A 19931-nucleotide genomic window follows, 5' to 3' on the forward strand; every position below is an offset into this window, starting at 1 on the left:
CAGGCCTCCTCCGGGTCTGTGCACCCGAGCCGGGCCACACCGCGCCCAACCCGCACAGCAGGGGGCGCTCCGCATACCGCCCCCCCCCACCAGCGCTCTCACGGACGGCCGCCGTGCCCAGGGGCCCGCGAGGGGCACAGGCCCGGCGGTGGGAAGGTCTGAGATCCGGAGAAGGCGGGCGGCGTTCTCGGGTGCGATCCCGCGGGTCCCGGGCCGCCACCTCAGGGCAGTCACGTGGCAGCCACGTGGCAGACCCGGCGCCGTCGTCCCCGCCTCGAGGTCAAAAACGCGCGTGACAAACCCCGCCCGCTCCTTCTCCTAGACGTCCACGCAGCCCCCAAGACACGGAGCCGGGCGGGTAGAGGAGCTGTGCTCGGGGAGCCCCGGCGCGTGGGCGCCAGTCCCGCCTCACGCTCGTGTCCGCGTGGGCACGTTCCCAGGGGCCGCCGGGGCCGCCCGTGAAGGGACGTCCCACGCCCCTGAACAAAGCGCTTCCCCGTCCCCTCCTCTACCCGCGTCGGTACCGCTGCGGTCCCGTCGGTACCGGGCGGTCTCGGGGGTTCCCGCTGCCGCCCCGAGCGGGCCGCGTGCGCCTTCCTGCGGGCCCACGAGCTCCCGGCCCCCTGTCCGCGTGTCCGAACCGAGTGTCCTGGATCTTCCCGCCCGACTGGCCGGAGGGTCTGACCCCTCTGAGCTCGGACGGAGCCGAGGGGCTTCGCCCGCCACGCTCGGCGGGTCACGTGCCGCGCCTTCCTTCTCTGCGGTCAGTCACAGTGGGCCCGTGGCGTCGTCTCGCCGGGCCGTCAGACGGGACACGCGCGGAGACTCCCCGCGAGACGCTCCCGCTGTTCAGAAGGGGCTCTCCGCGGCCAGCCTCTCGCTGCCCCCGGCGCGACGCCGTCACAGCTCCTCGGGTAGCACGCCGTGCCTGCGGGCTCAGTCCGTGGGCTTCGGGGCCCCATCGCCCGAGGGCGCCTTGGTAACAGCTCGGCTCCGGGGTGAGCGTCTGCTTCGAAGGAAGGGAGCCGCGGCTAGAGCGCTTCATGGCGCTCCCCGGAGGCTTTAGTGCCGGCGTCGGGACCAGGCGGCCGCTGGCTCTTAGAAGGAGAGGGAGCGTCTGTCCCCTGCGGCCGAGTTTCCGTTCTCGGGACGGCCCGCGTGCTGATGCGGAGTGACCGCGAGCTGATGCGGGGTGACCGCAGAGCTGATGCGGGGTGACCGCAGAGCTGATGCGCGAGCTGATGCGGGGTGACCGCGAGCTGATGCGGGGTGACCGCGAGCTGATGCGGGGTGACCGCAGAGCTGATGCGGGGTGACCGCAGAGCTGATGCGCGAGCTGATGCGGGGTGACCGCGAGCTGATGCGGGGTGACCGCGAGCTGATGCGGGGTGACCGCAGAGCTGATGCGGGGTGACCGCAGAGCTGATGCGCGAGCTGATGCGGAGTGACCGCAGAGCTGATGCGGGGTGACCGCGAGCTGATGCGGAGTGACCGCGGAGCTGATGCGGGGTGACCGCGAGCTGATGCGGGGTGACCGCAGAGCTGATGCGCGAGCTGATGCGGAGTGACCGCGGAGCTGATGCGGGGTGACCGCGAGCTGATGCGGGGTGACCGCAGAGCTGATGCGGGGTGACCGCGGAGCGCAGGACGTCGGTCTCCACCCACATCTGTGCTGCCCCGCGCCTCAGCAGGAGTTAGCGCTGGGTCCGGACTCGCCGGGGGCAGCGGCGACAGCTGAGTTCTGAAGCTTCCCTTCCAGAGTGAGCGATCAGGAGACAAACAAGCCTGTGGAACAGCGAGGCGCGTCTGCTCAGCTGTGAGGTTCGAGCTGGAGACCCCTTCTGCTTAAGGCGATGCAGCCATGCTAGTGAAGAGTGATCACTTGTGAGCTATCTCGTCCGTGGTAGGGATATAAAGGAGAGTGAAGCCGCCTGAACAATGGGCCCAAGAGATTTCGAAAGATAAATAAAGGTTTGATTGAGAATGCAGAAGGCAGAGAAGGTTGGGGACACATGGGGGTCATCCAAGCCTCTCCTGTCTCCAGACGGCTGCTCCGGATACCTTTGTACCAGGCTCCGATGGTTGACGAGAGAGTGGGGGGAAGAATCTTCAGAAGACAGAAAAGGGTTGTCACTTCATTTGATAATCAGTACCCTGCCAGATTTGAGATGGCCCTGCCTAAGGGATACCAACCCATATTTCACCCCTTCTGGTCATTTTTTGGCCTTTGTTTGCTTAATCTCCTTGCCAGATTTGTCTCCTCCAGGTTTAGCTCCTTCCACTCGCAGATGACCGTTCTGGCTGTATATCACCCTCTGTCTGAGACCATTACACATCACTGTCCGGACCTGGATCATGTTCCTGACACTGACTGAAGAACCAACCCCCTGAATGGGACCTCTCAAGGCAGGGACAGCTCTACGTCCAATCTCAGCATGAAGCAGTTTCGGAATCTGAGACCTTCATCCCTTACCCCAGAAAGATTTTGGGTCCCATCTGTTTAAGAGGGGAATGATGGGGTGCTTGGGTGCATGTACTTGGGCCCCAATTCTGGAATCACATTTCTCCCTAGCCTCAAAATACTGCCATTATAGGCAGATACTATCCTGATCAAGTTTAGCTGTTTGAGGAGTAGGTGTACTAGGAGGAGTAATTGACTCCGACTATGTTGGAGAAATTAAAATAATTTTGCAAAATTTGGATACTGAACCTTATCCTACAACAGAAGGAGAGCTGCCCAACTAGTTATTATCCCTTGCCTGAATCTTGAATGGGCCAAAATTCATACACCAGAATCTTCTGATGCCAGAAGGGGAGGATTTGGTACTACCAATATGACAATTGACTCCAAGGCATGGGATAAAAATAAGCCTACAGACTGGCCTAAGGCCGTGGAAATCATAGCTGAGGGAAAAAATAATACAGTGCTGGTTTGTTACTCAGGAGACGATACCTTATATGATGTTCCATTAATACATGTCTTTTTATGGGAATAAAGTGTTTTTTAAGGATATGGCTATTGCTGTACACCATCTCAGAAAATTTTGCCTGGATCCCAGGAGCATGACTGCATGCAGGTGGCTCTCAAATAACCTTACAGTGGAGAAATTCTACCACCCCTGATAGGCATTTTCAAGTGATGAAGGATCAGTTGAAGAATAGTAATTGTACCACCTGGGGCATTAACAACATGACCCAGTGTATTAATGTTACTAATAACATATCCTTCCCTGTATTACCAAACTGTGCCAGAATAAAAAGGGCCTGGCATGATACATTGCTTGGCAGGACAGGAACCGGTTTGGGTATAGTAAATTCTATAGATCTTGAGACCCTGGCCAGCAGAGTGCGCAGTGCTGGACAGGATGTAGCTCAAGCACTTACTGTTAATGCCAGATGGTTGCCCACAACGATCCTGCCCCATCAACGTACTTTAGAATACCAAGGCCAATTCCTACAGGTTTTTAATGACTCAACTTTAGCTTCAATAACTTTTAACACTAATGTTACAGCACTCGGACTCAACATTCTTTACAAAATATGTATACTCTAATACAAAAAAAGAATGCACAGCGTTTATTGTTGAGTGGAGACCCTGATCTTTGGAAAACTCTATTCCCTTCCTACCATTATTGGAAATTTCAGCAGCAAACTCAAGCCAAGTGCACCTCTATGTGGTGTACTGGGACTGTGCACCACTATAATGTACAACATTGGACCACCATGTGTCAGGACCATGTAATTCCTTTTATATTGCATCATTACTTTGCTTTGCCACATTTATACGAAAATTACATCAATCAAGCTAATGGAACTCATACTTTAGAAGACTGTACTTTTAACTAACAGTGCAATGGTGTGTGGGATGACGACCAGACAGATGGAGCCCTGTCTTCTCTCACACTCCTCTAATCTATGTGATCTTACTCTATATCCTATGTCCAACTTCTCTGTTACATGAAGTATCTGTTCCATCTATCTGCCTCGTCTCTAACAATCAAACTGACTTGTCTTCCGTAGGGCAGGTAGCCCCATGTGCTGCTTGTGTACAACATGTGAGTCTTCTCCATCGGCAGGGTGATGATTTCCGCTTTTCCCCTGCTAGTGGATGGTCCTATTTTCTCTTGGGTGCCCAGATCTCTACCTTTACCTGATGCTTCCCTATCCCTTGAACCCCTTATCCATGTGTTGAACCAATCCCAAGTTCTACAGCATATGTCGGCCGATAACCAAAGAGCGCTCAGTAAACATCGTATCCAGACACTCCTAGTGGAGGCCTCACACCTAGTAACCTCTGATACTAGTCATTGGTATGACTTTCTATTTAAATCAACCATTGCTACTAGGTACTTTAATAGTCTAGCCATTTCATCATCATCGTTAATAGTCTCCTTATCATTCTTGTGTATTCGTAGCTGCTACACGTGCACCCAAATGAAAGGGTAGATCCTAACTTCACTCCCTTGACTCAGTCACCTCAAGTCCTTCTTGACCTTGAGGCCAAATGGAGGACTATTCCATGTCCCTTGAATAAGGTAAGGTCACTCTGTCCTTCCGGTGACCGCTCAAGGAGTATAACATATGTGAGTCGGCCATGGCTTAATGTTCGGGAACCACCCACCCGGACACGTGGAGAACACTCGGAGGGTCTGGCCGGTCCTCCCGGTACGTGATTGATTAGCCTGCATCTTGCGGCCCCGCGTGGCGTGTCCCTGACGGACCAGCACCCGCACTCCCACGGCCGTGTGCCCGACCGGCTTGGCACGGGACCCGGGGCTGGCAGAGCGCCTTCCAAAGGGTCCCGCCGTGGGGAGGCCGCTCTGCCCGGGGCCCCCCGCTCCCAGTCCGGACCCCGGACGCCGCACCCCGGGCCCCCCAGCTGAGGACACGCGGGCGGCGGCCCCCTGGGCCCGTGCAGCTTCCTGTTCCCTCTTCTGTCTGTATCAATACCGCTGTCATCATGTCGGTATCAGGCGGTATCGATCATCCCCGCTGCCGCTCTGAGCTGGCCGCGTCATCCCCGGCCTCCTCTCCTCGCGTGTCTCATCGTGGGCGCGAGTCCGAGCCCCGAGTGTCCTTAATCACGCCCTGGCAGGGGGGCCGTCCGGCCGGCCGCCCTCACAGCAGGGGCGCCACGGGCCGCACCCCTCTAAGGTGCCCCAGACACTCACCCCGATCCCTGGGGCCCCCCGCAAACCCGGGGACGAGCCGTGGGTGACCGTGCCGGCAGAGACGGGAGGAGCTGGCGATGCCCGCGGTCAGTCACCAGAGATGTGACCCAGACGGGCTGTCTGCGGCCCAGAGATACCCGGTACCTAACGGATCGCGGTGTCGGATGGTCCGGGCCCGGGACAGAGAAACAGTAAGGCAGAAAGACCGAAGGGAGATGGCGCGGGCCGGAGAGGGCGACGAGGAAAGGGCTCTCTCGGTGCTTCCACAGAAACCGGACCTGAGGCAGCTGCCCACGGACTCCTCAAAGACAGGCGAGAGCCGTGGGCCATCGGCCAAAGAGGAGGAGAGCATCGAGAAGGAAAATGGGGTGACTGCTCGGAGAAAAGCTGAGAAGAAGGGGCCACCGGGGCAGCTTCTAGCTGCGCTCACCGCCTCATCGGGGCAGGCCAGTGTGGCCACTGGTGCCCCACAAGGGCACAGGAGCAGGAAGAACGAAGATGGGCCCTTGTACCACCAGTGTGGCTACTGGTGCCCCCACGAGGGCACAGGAATGAGAAGAACAAAGACAGGCCTTTGCACCAGATCCACCTGGGTTAGAGCAGTTACCTGGGGGAAAGACTCCCGAAATTACCATATTCCTGGGCAAAGACTGTTACTAACACCACGGTCAGTTTTACCAACAATCCAGCTTCTCAGGCCTTGCCTCCACACCCCCGGTTGTCTTATGCCAACCCCAGGCTCACCCCACCAGAATCTGCAGCCTGACCAGTGTGTACCTGGGTGCCTCCCTCTAGTCCCATAAATTACACCATACACTTCCAAACAGACTGCCCACGACAGCATGGGGTGAGTTAGATACCTGGGGACTCCAGGGGCAAGAACAGGACAATACAACCTCAAAGATGTGGCCAAGGCAACAATGTGTCTTTGCAACCACTCCGATTATGGGGGGACATCATTTCCCATGATTCATGGAATGTGACCCCGGAACTGGACAACAGGTGTCTATCAGTAACATCTTACTTTACAGTCGTGGCATGTTCCCTATACCAAGGACTCACATCTCCAAGGCTTCCCAGCTCCAATGTGGACAAGTGAAACAGGACGGTCAACCCCAGGAATATGGAAGGAGGCATCAAGGAGGAGGCATCAGTAGCTATTCTTTCAAGGGCACACATAACATCTCTCTTACCACTCAGAACTTAAAAAGCACGTATGCTTGGGAGCTCAATATGCATTTATGTACGCGGGGCCACAAGATAGGTGTGCTGTCATCAACCAGACAAACAGAAAATTCAATGCAACGTATCAGTTGTACGGTGGCAGAACACCTTGGACCTAAAACAAGGACATGGTTTCATAATAACCAGGCCACACTATGCACGTACGGTAGTCAAGACAAAAGGATGGCATCGATCTCGCACTCATCATATATTTGGTGAAATAGAGAAGATAGATAATGATGGAGTGATAAGAACAAAAGGATGTGTTAGCTATTTGATGTTAGAAGTAAGTTTGCTTGTTAGCTTAATTACTTCCTCAGTTCTCTTAGCTACGTCTGTATCTCATGCAAAAAATTAAACTGTACAAGCTGATTTTATGGAAAAGCTTGCGAGGAATGTTCCCTAGGCTTTCCAGAACAAAGCAAGATTGATCAGGATTCTTATGCGGCGATTAAAGAATTAAGGGTGTCACGTGGCTGTAGGAGATGAAGTAGATACGACAGAGTTTCACCAAAGACTAACGTGTGATTATCAACGGGATTATTTGTGTGTTTCAAACTCTGTATGTAATCATAGTGATTACAATTGGCAGAGAATCAAGAATCACCTCAATGGAATGACTGACCATTCCAATCTTACTCTAGAAATTAATGACCTATCTAATGTGGCAAAGAGAATACGTGATGCAGCTGATCACTGGTCAATACCCAGCACGCCGGATCATTTCCTAACTCTAGCACCAGCTGCTCTTAGCCTTCTTATCATTGTATGTGTGGGTCCTTTCATTTTTCACGCATTCTTCTGAGTGTTCAATGATGCATTGGGCACTGCGGCTCCAAACCTGGAGGACTCCATATCAAAAAAAAAGGGGGGAATTGTAAGGGACTGTTGAGGACCACAGCAGTCCAAGGGGCTAGGGAAGGCTTAATATGCCCGCCCTCCCAGACCCTTGGGCTAACTTAGCTGGCTTGGTTCTCCGGAAGCTTGCTACACCCCTACAGAACTTCCTGGTAAGAGAGCACAGAGAGTATGTGCATACACACACCTAGATGGCCTTTGTAATGATTGCCGAAAGGGCTTGTGCATGAGCTAGCCATGCTGAACCGCATATAAGGCTTGTACTTGCATTTAATAAACGGAGCTTTCACCATCTGTCTCCCGCCTCATCACTGTGTGCCTGAGATCGAGACGTCCTGCTGGTCCAGGGTCTCTCCACCGAGCCGGCCGAAGCAGGTCCTGAGGATACCAGGACCCAGAGCCCCTCGGCTGGGGAGGCTCCTCCAGCCCCCCTGGACCCACCCCCCCACACCTACTGTGATCCCATCTCTAGGCTCAGTGTCAGGCACGGGCTGTATTTGGAGGGTGTGAGTCTGGGCCCCAGGAAGGTTAGGGAAGGTGTTAAGGGCAGAGACAGGTGAGCCAGAGAGAGAAGGGGCTCTCCAGCCCTGGGAGCACAGCAGGGCAGTCCCTTTGCCCTGGGCAGACCTTGTATACAGGCTTGGGTTCAGCTCTGGGCACCAGTTTTAAACACTCAGCATGGCGTGCCCACATCATACAGCACAAAGTAAACACAGGATGCACAGATTTGGAGTATTCACCCCAAATGTTCACACCGACTCTGTGCCCAACCTGCTGCAGAGCATTCCAAGCTCCAACAAACCAATCAGTTAAGCACCTACATTGTCTGTCACAGTATTAAGTGCTAGGGACACAAAGATAGGCCAGACCCTACCGCCCCACCCCACCCAGGACAGCTCACAGTCTACAAAGTTCTTTCCAGAGTCCTGGGGCCATGAAGAGGAAGCAGTGGATGCTCAGAGAGGAAGGAAGCCAAGGAAAGGGGATTCTGACAGGGGGGAGATGGGAGAACAGCATTCAGGGTACCACAGGGGCTGCTTGCCCATCAGAGGGCCACCCTCCCAACCACCTCCCCTCTGAAGTCCCGCCTCTAGATAAATCTGCTCAGACCTTGGATTTGTTGAGGTCTGGGAACCATGAGGTTTGGGGTGCTTGGGACCCCAAAATACCAAAATGCAGCCCTGCCACATAAATTTGACTAAAGACTTCTTCCAGCCAAAGTAAAAGTTTATTAAAGATTCACCATATTGGGTGGACTTAAACCTAACCATTTGTGACACTTGTATTGACAAGCTGGCCAGAGAGAATCTCAGCTAGGCAGAGTCAGAGATGGATTGAACTGGAGCACCTTCATGGTGGCAAGATAGAACTTACAGTCAGACCGAGGGAAAAATCCAGAGGTGGTCTAGTAGTCTGGGAGGATGTAGTTGAGACTGGGGTAAGCAGTGATGGCACCAAAGGTGGGAAACAGCGGAAGGCTGGGAGGTATTAGACAATGGAGGGCTTGGGTGGGAAGTAATCAAGGGTGGGCCAGACTAAGTTAAGGGTAACAGATTTGAGTATGAAAGGCCAGATTTAAGTGGGAAGACTCCAGGGAGTTCCCAGTCTGAACCCCATCAGATTCTCTCCAATTCTTCCTGGAGGCCAAAACTAAAAAACATTTAAAAACCAGACCACATAGAGACCAGGGTCCTCACAATGAGCATCCCTTGGTCTCTGGCCTGGACGTGCCAAGAGACGGCATGGGGGTCTCCCAAACTTGAGGCACCTCCCCCTCTGCTATTTGTCTTCCATCAAGGCTGTTAAGGTGACTCCTCTTCCGGGAATCCTGCCCCACCCCTGGCTTTTAACAAATACCCATGGAGTGGCACTGGGAAAACTTCACAAGATCCTGTGTCCTGTGATGGGGTTTGGTAAAGTTGGAACACTTGGAGAAAGGGCTGACCAGCTCTTCCAAAAGCTGACATCTGGGAAGTGCTGGGCCAGACTTCAGCAAAGGATGCTTCACAGGATGCATCCCCTGTTCAAAACCAATTAGCCACTTACTGGTTGCTAGGCAGGGTGAGGGGATATGACCACAATGCAGGACCCAGACCAGGGGCTGATCTTCACCAGTCTTGGAGGATTAGCACCGTTATTGTGCCCATTTTACAGAGGGGGAAATGGAGGCAGAGGTTCAGTGACTTGCCCAAGGTCCCACCATAGGAAATGTTTGAGGCTGGATTTGAGTTCAGGTCTTCCTGACTCCAGGCCCAGCTCCTGGGGCCCTGTGTAGCCCCCTAGATGTTTCTAGGGGCACGCTGACTCCGGCTCCCCTGCCCTGGAGCCCATGTTTGAGGCCCAGTCTTCCTGGCTTCCACTCTGGTCCAGAGGGAGAAGAGAAGGCCCAGGGCTTGGGTGGGGTCACAGGCGGAGTCGGCAGAGACCACATCAGGTTGTATGTTACTCCACAGACTCCAGCTGGGGCCTTTATTTGCCAAACCTCCTGCAGAGGGCATGATGCCCTCAGATCGGGCACAAACGGCAACTCTGGGAAAGAGCAGCAGAGTCCAGGGACAAAGGTTCTGCAGTCTGGGGGCCACACCAGTCCAAAGGGGGTCCTGAAGGAGGGTGGGCAGGGGAGGGGTCCCTCACTTGGGCGGGTCCGTGTTGATGCCATATTTCTCCTTCAGCAGCTTCAGCTGCTCCTCCTTCTTCTTCGTGTCCATCTTCTGGAAAGCCTGGAGGGAGACGCCGTGTGAGCCTGCTTGTGCCTGCAGGGGCATGGCTGTGGCCCCCACCTGCCCCCCCAGCATGGCTGTGACCCCCACCTGCCCCCCCAGGATAACTGTAACCCCATCTGCCCCCCCCAGGATGGCTGTGACCCCCACCTGCCCCCCCAGGATGGCTGTGGCCCCCATCTGCCCCCCCCAGGATGGCTGTGACCCCCACCTGCCCCCCCCAGCATGGCTGCGACCCCCACCTGCCCCCCCCCAGCATGGCTGTGACCCCCATCTGCCCCCCCCAGCATGGCTGTGACCCCCATCTGCCCCCCCCAGCATGGGTGCGGCCCCCACCTGCCCCCCCAGCATGGCTGCGGCCCCCACCTGCCCCCCCAGCATGGCTGCGGCCCCCACCTGCCCCCCCAGCATGGCTGCGACCCCCATCTGACCCCCCCAGCATGGCTGTGACCCCCATCTGCCCCCCCCAGCATGGCTGTGACCCCCACCTGCCCCCCCCAGCATGGGTGCGGCCCCCCACCTGCCCCCCCAGCATGGCTGCGACCCCCATCTGCCCCCCCCCAGCATGGCTGTGACCCCCATCTGCCCCCCCCAGCATGGCTGTGACCCCCATCTGCCCCCCCCAGCATGGGTGCGGCCCCCACCTGCCCCCCCAGCATGGCTGTGGCCCCCATCTGCCCCCCCCAGCATGGCTGCGGCCCCCATCTGCCCCCCCCAGCATGGCTGTGACCCCCACCTGCCCCCCCCAGCATGGGTGCGACCCCCATCTGCCCCCCCCCAGCATGGCTGTGACCCCCATCTGCCCCCCCCAGCATGGCTGTGACCCCCATCTGCCCCCCCCAGCATGGGTGCGGCCCCCACCTGCCCCCCCAGCATGGCTGTGGCCCCCATCTGCCCCCCCCAGCATGGCTGCGGCCCCCATCTGCCCCCCCCAGCATGGGTGCGGCCCCCACCTGCCCCCCCAGGATGGCTGTGGCCCCCATCTGCCCCCCCCAGCATGGCTGTGACCCCCATCTGCCCCCCCCAGCATGGGTACGGCCCCCACCTGCCCCCCCAGCATGGCTGCGGCCCCCACCTGCCCCCCCAGCATGGCTGCGGCCCCCACCTGCCCCCCCCAGCCCCGCACCCGGTTGGCGTTGTAGTAGAGCACCACGAGGTAGCGGTTGCACACGTTGAAGCCCGACAGGTGGTCACAGGCGTTCTTGGCGTCGAAGATGTCCTCGTAGACCACGTAGGCCGTGCCGCGGGTTTCGGGGGTGTTCCCGCTGGGGGGGGGGTGGGTGGAGGAGTGAGGGGGTGAGGATGGGGGGAGGGGCGCCCCCAGCCCCGCACGGCCCCTCCCTGCCCCTCCCCCCAGCCCCGCATAGGCCCTCCATTCCCCTCCGCCCCTCCCCCAACACTCACACTCGGATCTGCCGGATGGGCCCGTACTTGCCGAAGATGTCGTACATCTCCTCGGCCGTGATCTTGTAGGGCAGGTTGCGGATGTAGAGGATGCGGTTCACCTCGGGCGGGAGCCGGATCTGGGGGGAGAGGGGGGTACCCGGTGAGGGGCCGGGGCGCGCTGGAGGGGGGAGGGGAAGGAGCGCGGGGGGGGGGGGGGGGGGGGCCGGGGCGCGCGGGAGGGGGGAGGGGAAGGAGCGCGGGGGGGGGGGGGGGGGCCGGGGCTCGCGGGGAGGGGGGAGGGGAAGGAGCGCGGGGGGGGGGGGGCCGGGGCTCGCGGGGAGGGGAAGGAGCGCGGGGGGGGGGGGGCCGGGGCGCGCGGGAGGGGGGAGGGGAAGGAGCGCGGGGGGGGGGGGGCCGGGGCTCGCACTCACGTTCGCGCGTTTGGCCGCTTGCATCGCCATGGCGGCGGCGGGGGTGGGGGCTCGGGCCGGGACCGGGTCGAGTCGTTCGGAGCCGAAATTCCGGTCCGCTCACTCCCGCTTCTGCTTCTTCTTCCTCCTCCTTCCTCTTCCTCGCCGAGGACGCGCCGAGATCTAACGGGACTTCCGGTTTCCGCCGAGCCCGGAAGCACAGGCTCCCCGGAAGTTCCGCCTCCCCGCATGCGCAGATGGCCGACTCCGCCCCCACATCCGGAGCTCCGGCCTCGGCTGAGAAGGCCCTTTAGCAGCGGGCGGAGTGTGAGGGCAGCATGAGCCGAGCGTGCAAAGGCGCGGAGGCTAGAGAAAGGCAAATGTATACGGGGTGCAGGAAGAATGTACTGTGTGAGCCCATCGAAAAAAGATAGGAGGCGGGGCGAGGTGACGAAGGGCCCCTGGAGGCCGTGGGAGCCACTGCAGTTCATTGCGCAGGGCAGGGAGGGGTGGGACAAAGCGGAGGCCCCCCGCCCCCCTCGTTGTTCTGTCAGGGGTTACTTTGTATCTATTTGTGTCGTTTCCCCCCCCCCCCCCCCCCGCTCCGCCTCCACCAGAACCAAGCCCGGGCCAAAGAGGGGAGGGGCCCCTGATCCTCCGCCCCCCACCCCCAGGCACCCAGCAGGCTCTCCGGCTGATCCTGCCGGGTCTTTACTGGGAGCGCGGGTCCAGATCTCCCGCCTGCCCTGCGGGGGGTGGGCGGGGCTTCCTGTGGGGCCTGGTGCCAAGGAGCCCCCCCCGCGGTGACCAGATCTTCTGGTTCCGGTTTTTTTCTTCGGAATTCAGGGTGCTGCCTCCCTCGGCTGCCGGAATGGGTGGCACTCCCTTCCCCCCTCCCCCACCTCTGCACGGCCCCTCCCTTCCCCCCCCCCCCCCGCACGGCTCCTCCCCCCCCTCCCCTCCCCTCTCCCTCACCCCTGCACCGCCCCTCCTCCCTCCTCCCCTTCCCTGCACGGCTCCTCCCCCTCCCCTCCCCCTCCTCCCTCCACCTCTGCACGGCCCCTCCCTTCCCCCCCCCTGCACGGCTCCTCCCCCCCCTCCCCTCCCCTCTCCCTCACCCCTGCACCGCCCCTCCTCCCTCCTCCCCTTCCCTGCACGGCTCCTCCCCCTCCCCTCCCCCTCCTCCCTCCACCTCTGCACGGCCCCTCCCTTCCCCCCACCCCTCACGGCCCCTCCCCTTGGTTAAAGGGACTGCTAACCCTTCGAAAGCTGCTTTCCTTTTATGAATGTTGGGGTGCTTGCTGCTCCCCACGGGGTCCTGCCAGAGCAGCCTCCCCCTCCGCCCCAGCTCTTCCTGGAAAGCTTTTGGGGGGCAAGAAGACACGAGGCGGGCGCTTGGGGGACCAGGTGATTTATTGTGCCACCTCCAGGACAATCTTGCCCAGGTTCCGGTTCTGCTCCATGTACACGTGGGCCTCTGCCACCTGCCTCAGGGGGTACACGCTGTCCACCACAGGCCGCAGCGCGCCCGGCCCGTCCTGGGCAAAGTGAGGCAGGATCCGCTGGGTGAAGGCCGCCACCAGCTCTGCTTTGTACTGATGGGCAGAAGACAGGAGAGCCTGGCATGATGTGAGGTCAGGAGGCTTAACCACCTCCCACTGCAATGGCCCATGTGCTGACCAAGCCCCCCATTCCCCAGCTTGTCTGGAGGCAGGAGAAAACCTTTGGAAGGATACACCGAGAGTCGAGCCAGGGTTAGGAGGAACCAGCCCCTGCCCCTTGTCTCCATAGCTCAGGAGACCCCCAACACGCAGCGCTGACCCTGGTAACCCCAAGTGCACACCCCTGACCTGCACCTCAGCTCCCTACAAATCCCTGTACCCTTGACTCTAACAGGCTACTCAGGTGGAGCTCTGTGGGGGATGCCTGGACCATAAAACCTATTCGTTCCAGGAAGAGGATCCCAGGTAGCTGTAGAGACTTAGTGGGGAGCCCAGCCGCAGAGAACACAAGGCCCGGGAACCCAGGCTCTGCAAGCTACATCCTTGGTCCTCCCGTCCAGAGAGCCTCCACTGGGGCCCTCCCCAGCACTTGCCTTCTCGTCCCGGGATCTCAGCAGGCTTGTGAGGAGACTCCCTCGCTTAGCCAGAAGCTTGGAGAGAAGCTGGCCATGGACCTCTGCCCCCCCCAGCAAGCCGTACAGCACCCAGCGGCCATCCTGGGCCAAGCACGCCACGTTCTTCTCCCAGTAAGACCCACCGACACAGTCTAGAATCAGGTTGGCTCCAGCACCTGGGGGAGGGTTCAGAGGGTGGGTATCCTGACTTGGGCTGAAGGGATGCTCAGTCCCAGACAGCAGCTGCCCCAGGAGGCCCAGGAAAGTAGCCAGAGGAGACAGACTGCACCCCTTGGCGCTGGCCTGGCCAAAGTTCCAACATCCTCTCTCCGGCTGCTGGCCTGGTGCTTCTGAGGATGCTTCCTAGCCTGGGAGCAGCCTACAGGTAGGCCAGGGCAGCTGAGGCTCCCACGGCAGGGATGGCACTGCCCCTGGACTGTCTATACCTCAGTAATCTTCTAGTGGAAAAGGGGCTGAGCTGTGAGGGTGCTAGGGGTCCCCAGCCACTCTGTGAATCAGTGGCTTGCCTTGGAAAGGCCCACTTGGTGACCAGCCCCTCACTCCAAGCTTGCTTGGACCACAGACCACAGTCTACCTCCAGAGCAGGGCTCCAAGCCCAGACAAAGCCCTGTTTCTCTCTGCTCAAAGAGATTTTGAAGGCTTCACCATATGGTGGCATCAGAGATTTTGTAGAGGGAGTGGGTGAATGGATGGATGGATGGATGGTTAGAAGAGCACACCCACAGGTGGCTGGCACCAGCTCCAGGCCTTGGTAGCCAGGCCTACACAGCTGCACCTGGGAACACTTTTGGCTGGATCTCAAAGACTGACCAGGGGACCCTGGTGCCCTGGGTGCCTCGAGGACCTCACCTTGCCCTCGTTGGCCACATCTGTAACTCCTGCTCAGTAGCCCTGGGAAGGCAGGGAAGATTCTTACCCTTGGTGAACTCCAGCACTGCCTCTGAAAAATCCGTTTCCTTGTAGTTGAAGCCGGCAGCAGCCCCAAGCTTTTCCGCTATCTTAATTTTGTCCAGAGACCCCGCGGTGACCAATGGAATGGCCCCAGCATGGCGGACCAACTGGACAGCTGCTGTGCCCACGCCACTGGATCCAGCATGGACCAACACTGTCTCACCAGCCTTAACTTGGCCTGCAACAGACAATCCATGAGGCAGATCCTGGCGTCCTGCTCCTTCCCTCTCTGACCTCACCCTCAGTGCCTCTGGAAGGCTCAGAAACAAGGCAGAAGGCAGGTACTCACCTAAGCTAGGGGTTAAAGGACCTCCCCCATTCATGTACGTGTCTCACCAATAAAATGGAAGCTGGAAGCCAGGCAGGCAGAGGTTAATGCCTTGGTCAAGGTCATACAGCCAGTAAGTGTCAGAAGTTAGATTAGAACTCAAGTCTTCCTCACTCCACTGAACTCCCTCTAGCTGGCCTTAGGCAAGTCCCAAAGAGGTCTGTTGTGTTCCTGGGGCATGTATCCAAGTCATTATTAAAAAAAAAAAAAAACCTCCTGTGACTGGCAAAAGGGATGCCTCCTATACATTCCTGGTGGTTGGCATGGGCATTGAGCCAGTCCTAAGGGGAAATTAACAAGCAGGGTCAACCAGGACGGAGCCTTAAGAAAGAGAAGGCCTGAGCTAGGTGGACACACAGGTGATGTTTCCTTACCTTCATCCCCAGTGAGGGCAGGCGCATGGGAGGAAACACAAAACTTAGGAAGGGAATGAGTGGTCAAGAAGCTAGTGGCTGTGGATGGGACTTGGCCTCCAGGCCACACGTGGCCCATTAGGTCCTCAAGTGTGGTCCTCTGACCAAGGCCAAGTTTGACAGAACAACTCATTTTATTAAGGGGATTTGTTCTGTGAAATTTGGATTCAGTGTGGCCACACACATACACACCCTCCTATGCCGGCCACTGCCACAAAGGAGGATCAATCATGGGTGAGACCCACAAAATTCAGTGGAAACAAAATTTGAGAAACAAGAGGCTGGCAATTGCTCTAAATGGAACAGACTGAGGAGCAAGGCACAGGGCAGTGTCAGAGCTCAAGGGTGTGGGGTAGGGGGTGATGACTGACCACAGCTCCATCCTACTTTCCTTGTTTTCTCTGTCAGAAGACTGCCAGGAACGTGCTGTGTGGCCTGGGGTGACGCATGACCCCCTCTGTTTGATCCTCTTGTCTCTGAGGTTTCCACTTGTCCCTCCCCACCCCCAACCTTACTCTGACTCCCCAGCATGAGTCCTACTTGGACTGGTCAGATGGGACTCCTCCCTGGCTCTTACACTGTGCTGTGTGGTCCCTCCAAATTCTGCACCCCCCTCCAGGAAACTCCCCTTCTCTCTCCACATAGGAGGTGTGGGTAAACTGAGCCACCCACAGCAGCATCCTTGGAGAAAGACACTGACAGGCAGAGATCTGGGTCCTAGAACAGAGATCCAAGGCTGCTGGTCCAACCTGGACCTGAATAGGAATCCTCCAGAATGGGATGGCCTTCCTTTTCAGGAGCCAGTCACAATTTGAACCCCACAAATGACCGTTGGGAATGTAACTCAACAAAGGCTCCCAGAGCTTGCTGGTGCCTGGAGCTCCATCCCCAGGCCCAGGAGAAGATGCAGAAGCCTAATTTTGCTTCCTCACCTATGAGATGGAGCAGCTGGAAGGCTGTGAGCCAGGCCTCAGGGATGGCTGCGGCCTGGATGAGAGTCAGTCCCGTAGGAACAGGCATGAGGTGACCTTCTGGGACCGTGACATACTCTGCCTGGCCCCCCCCAGCAAGCAGAGCCATAACTGGGTGCCCTGGTTTCCATGGTCCCTGGCAGCCAGGACCAACTTTAGCCACGTGGCCAGATGCCTCCAGGCCCAGGATGTCACTGGCTCCCGTAGGTGGGTTATATTGGCCCTGCCGCTGTGGAGAGAGTGCAGAAGCATCACAGGAGGTGTTTCTGTGGGCAAGGTCACTTACAGAGAAGAGACCACCAGAAGTGACTGTCAGATCTAGCTGACAGGGATGTCTCAAAGTATAGAATCCAGCTCCTTCATTTGACAAGTAGGGAAACGGAGGCCCACAGTGAGTCAGTGACAGGGCTGGTATAGAATCTAGGCCTCCCACTGATCAGAAGGTGAATCTTTTCCAGAATGCCTCTGAAACAGATGCCCTGCCCCTTCCACTGTGGCCCTGCCTGTTCCACTGTGGCCCTGGCCAAGGTTCCTCACCCAGGACATCACTACACTGAAAATCCTAAACTCTCCGTCTTGCAAGGTAATTGTCTAAAAATATGACCAGTCCTCACTGTCCCGGGCAGGGCAGCAGCAAAGGCCCTGAGTGACATGCCCACACCCCTTTCATACCTGCAGCACATCAGCCCTATTCAGAGCGCTGGCAGCCACCTTCACGAGGACCTCTCCTGGGCCTGGCTCTGGCTTGGCCACCTCTTTCAGATAAAGGTTTTCTGGGCCTCCAGGCTGGTCAAAATGGACAGCTAACATGCTGCCTCTGCTCCCACCACCTGTGCATGGAGACAGTGAGACCAGGCAGCAATGCAGACAAAAAGAAAGGAGGGAGGCACTGTTCTCTCCTCTTCCTTCCCTCCCTGAAGGTCCCAGCCCTGGTCCAGCCCTTCCTAAGGGACAAGCTTGTGCTGTCCAAAAGCACTTTAGGTTGTCAGCCCAGTTATCCAGGGAGGCTGACTCAAGGGCCCTAGGTTCCCAGCTTGCAATAGGGGTGCCCATACCACCTGCCTCTCACTCCCAGAACCTGAGCTCCTAGTTTATGGTTCACACAGAAACTCCTTTGCCATTTGTTAACCACTTATGGTGGGCAGACCATCCAAGGTCAAGGAAGAAAGGCCAAGCTGAGGGCTGATGTGCCTGAGTGTGCCCCTAGTCTGAGGCAGTCATGGCCCCAGAGTCAGCCCCCACCCCAGGAGGAGTGAAAGGCTGGTGATTCCAGAGCAAAGGACAGGGTCGCACCTTGTCAGCCTTCCACTGGGCTTCCAGAAGTCCCTTCTTGGGGAAGAGCTCTGTGTTAGTGACTGCAAACTGAGTGTGAGTCAGGACTCTGATGTGATGCCCAGACTCCTCCTGGGCTCTTGGATTGCACTGAGCGAGAATGGCATGGCCCCCCATGCCTGCTGCCCTGATCCAGTCACGTTGGGAGCACTGTGCTGAGCTCTGGCAGCGCTGCTTAAGTGTTGGGGGTGTAAGCTCAGTTTCAAGTAGACAGTCTCGGGCAGGTAAAGGTGAGGACTTCTAAACCTTAGAGGTTCTCATGAGGCCCCCAGGGAATAGCTGGGAATTGAGGCGTGAGACATGGGCTATCTCGTGCATCTCTGCCTCTTCTCAGTGGGATACGTGCTGGGGAGAGCATCCCACCCTTGAGATTGGCCCGGGGTCTGAGCACACCTGTTGTTGACTAAGCTAAGGGGCTGAGAGCACACGTGCAAACTATGCGGGAGAGCTTACGTGGGGACAGGAAAGCCTGAAGGCGTTCTTTGCACTGAAGGGCCTTTAGAGGGCAGAGGGGTCCCTCCCTCTCTCCCACTCCCATTCTCTTGCTGTACGATCTTTGCCTCCTTGGGAGGAGGAGGATTCCTCTCTCCTGAGGAAGAATTCACCCTGCACATGTAACCAAGACCCTGAATAAAGCCTAACCCTTGTTCGACTCTGGAAAGTCTCTTCTCTCAATACGTTTATCCGGTTTGGCTGCCGAAGACCTGGACGACAGGTAAGGTAAGACTCGGGTAGCCCTTCGGCCTCAAGGCCGAGCACTTAAGGCCTTGAAAAAGATTAGTGTCTGCAGAAGGACAACTTTGGCAAAGGGCCTTGAATTCATGTCATATGGAGCTAAGTGGGAAGAACTGTGAATGTTTAGTCTGGAGAAGAAACAATTCTGGTGCTAACTGCTCAGCCTATGGGAGAGGGTAGACTTTCCTTGTTTGGTCCCAAAGGGGAAAACCAGGAGAAATGGGGAGGAGGGGAGGGAGAGACAGGCAGACAGAGACAGACAGTTTCACAACTTCAAAAGGCTTATTCAAATGAAAGTGTCAAACCATTGGACAGATGGGCAAAGTGCATGAAGGACCTAGCCTTTGGAATTACCACTCCAATGAATCCAGTAACAGTGGCAGACGCCCCACAGCCTTTAGGAGGTGATGGAGCCAGCCAAAAGATAAATGGGAAGGGCTAACCAGAATATTTTAAGCCCGACTAGATTTAGGGAGAACAAATTAAATAGGGTTGTATGCAGGAAATGCTGGCCTCTCTGAATGTCCCATTGTCATCATCTGGGAGCTGGTGGAACAGTGTGACCCCTGCCTGAGCCCTAGGTGCCTCCTCCCACCGCCTGGGACCTGGCTGGGCCGGGCGGGGGTCACTCCCCTCCGGGGGTCTCAACATGACCTCTATAGGGTACTCTCCGGGAGCTGGAGCAGTCTCCAATGCAAGTCTGCTGCTCGATAATCGGTAAATTGATTCTGTCCCACGTGGAGGGGTGTAGATGGCGAGTAACTGGCTAGTGCCCAGCTAGGGGCAAGGGGACGGGCAGACCCCAGGGGCCGACCCAGGGCGTGGCGAGCCCCAAGAAGTGGCAGCTGGGCAGGGGCGCAGCCAGAGGGGTCCCACCTGTGCCCAGGACTGGGGGGGAGGCCGTCGGAGGAGAGCCTCCAAAGCGCCTCCCGCGGCTGCCTCCCTTTCCCCACTTCGCCTCCCCCTCTGCCCTCGCAGCTCCTACCTGTATGGTCCAGGCCGCGGAAGTGTGGGCAGAGCCGGTGAGATGGCACGGCGCGCGCAGGGCGCGGGGCAGGGAGGCTAAGGGCGGGGTGGGCCCGCCTGGCCACGCCTGGCTCTGGAGGGAGGACCTGGGAGAGGGAGGGGCGGGAGGAGGAGGGGAGAGGGCGGCCTTGTTCTCAGGTTCTGCCCCTTTGTGGTCTAGAGAAACGGCTCCGCCAGCCCGCTGCCAGTCCCACCAACGCTGACGGGTCGGCCCGGAACCTCAGATCCCAGGACGAAGCAGAGGCAGGTGCTCGGAGCCTGGAGGTCCG

At 58.0% G+C, this 19931-nt stretch overlaps 2 protein-coding genes and 1 long non-coding RNA gene across 8 annotated transcripts in view; 1 reads left to right on the plus strand and 2 right to left on the minus strand.

The window, feature by feature from the left end:
* Positions 1–8462: 8462 nt before the first annotated feature.
* Positions 8463–12224, minus strand: SF3B6 (splicing factor 3b subunit 6). Of its 2 annotated transcripts, none has more exons than XM_072652496.1 (4): positions 11791–12224; positions 11405–11496; positions 11100–11238; positions 8463–9973 (listed from the first exon to the last, which is right to left on the minus strand). In XM_072652496.1, exons 1-4 carry the CDS (start codon positions 11818–11820, stop codon positions 9884–9886), a joined length of 351 nt encoding a protein of 116 aa, XP_072508597.1. In that variant the 5' UTR covers positions 11821–12224; the 3' UTR covers positions 8463–9883. The 2 variants fall into 2 exon arrangements, with proteins under 2 accessions (XP_072508597.1, XP_072508530.1); XM_072652429.1 differs by having other exon boundaries at positions 11378–11496; positions 11791–12211.
* A 940-nt stretch (positions 12225–13164) lies between these two features.
* Positions 13165–19931, minus strand: part of TP53I3 (tumor protein p53 inducible protein 3) — a 39529-nt gene continuing 32762 nt past the window's right edge. For all 4 annotated transcript variants that reach the window (XM_072651073.1, XM_072650913.1, XM_072651000.1 and 1 more), the window contains 5 exons: positions 17242–17399; positions 16531–16798; positions 14823–15035; positions 13865–14061; positions 13165–13364 (listed from right to left, as the gene is read on the minus strand). In XM_072651073.1, the coding sequence (XP_072507174.1) occupies positions 13182–13364; positions 13865–14061; positions 14823–15035; positions 16531–16798; positions 17242–17399 (1019 nt within the window). In that variant the 3' untranslated portion in view covers positions 13165–13181. The remainder of the gene's footprint in view (positions 13365–13864; positions 14062–14822; positions 15036–16530; positions 16799–17241; positions 17400–19931) is intronic.
* LOC140533168 (uncharacterized) lies at positions 15001–18562 on the plus strand. Of its 2 annotated transcripts, none has more exons than XR_011976836.1 (3): positions 15001–15134; positions 17028–17152; positions 17248–18562. It is a non-coding gene; the product is annotated as an uncharacterized lncRNA (long non-coding RNA). The 2 variants fall into 2 exon arrangements; XR_011976823.1 differs by having other exon boundaries at positions 15005–15138.

Source organism: Notamacropus eugenii, chromosome 1 (genome assembly GCF_028372415.1).
Source record: "Notamacropus eugenii isolate mMacEug1 chromosome 1, mMacEug1.pri_v2, whole genome shotgun sequence".
NCBI classification, from domain to species: domain Eukaryota; kingdom Metazoa; phylum Chordata; class Mammalia; order Diprotodontia; family Macropodidae; genus Notamacropus; species Notamacropus eugenii.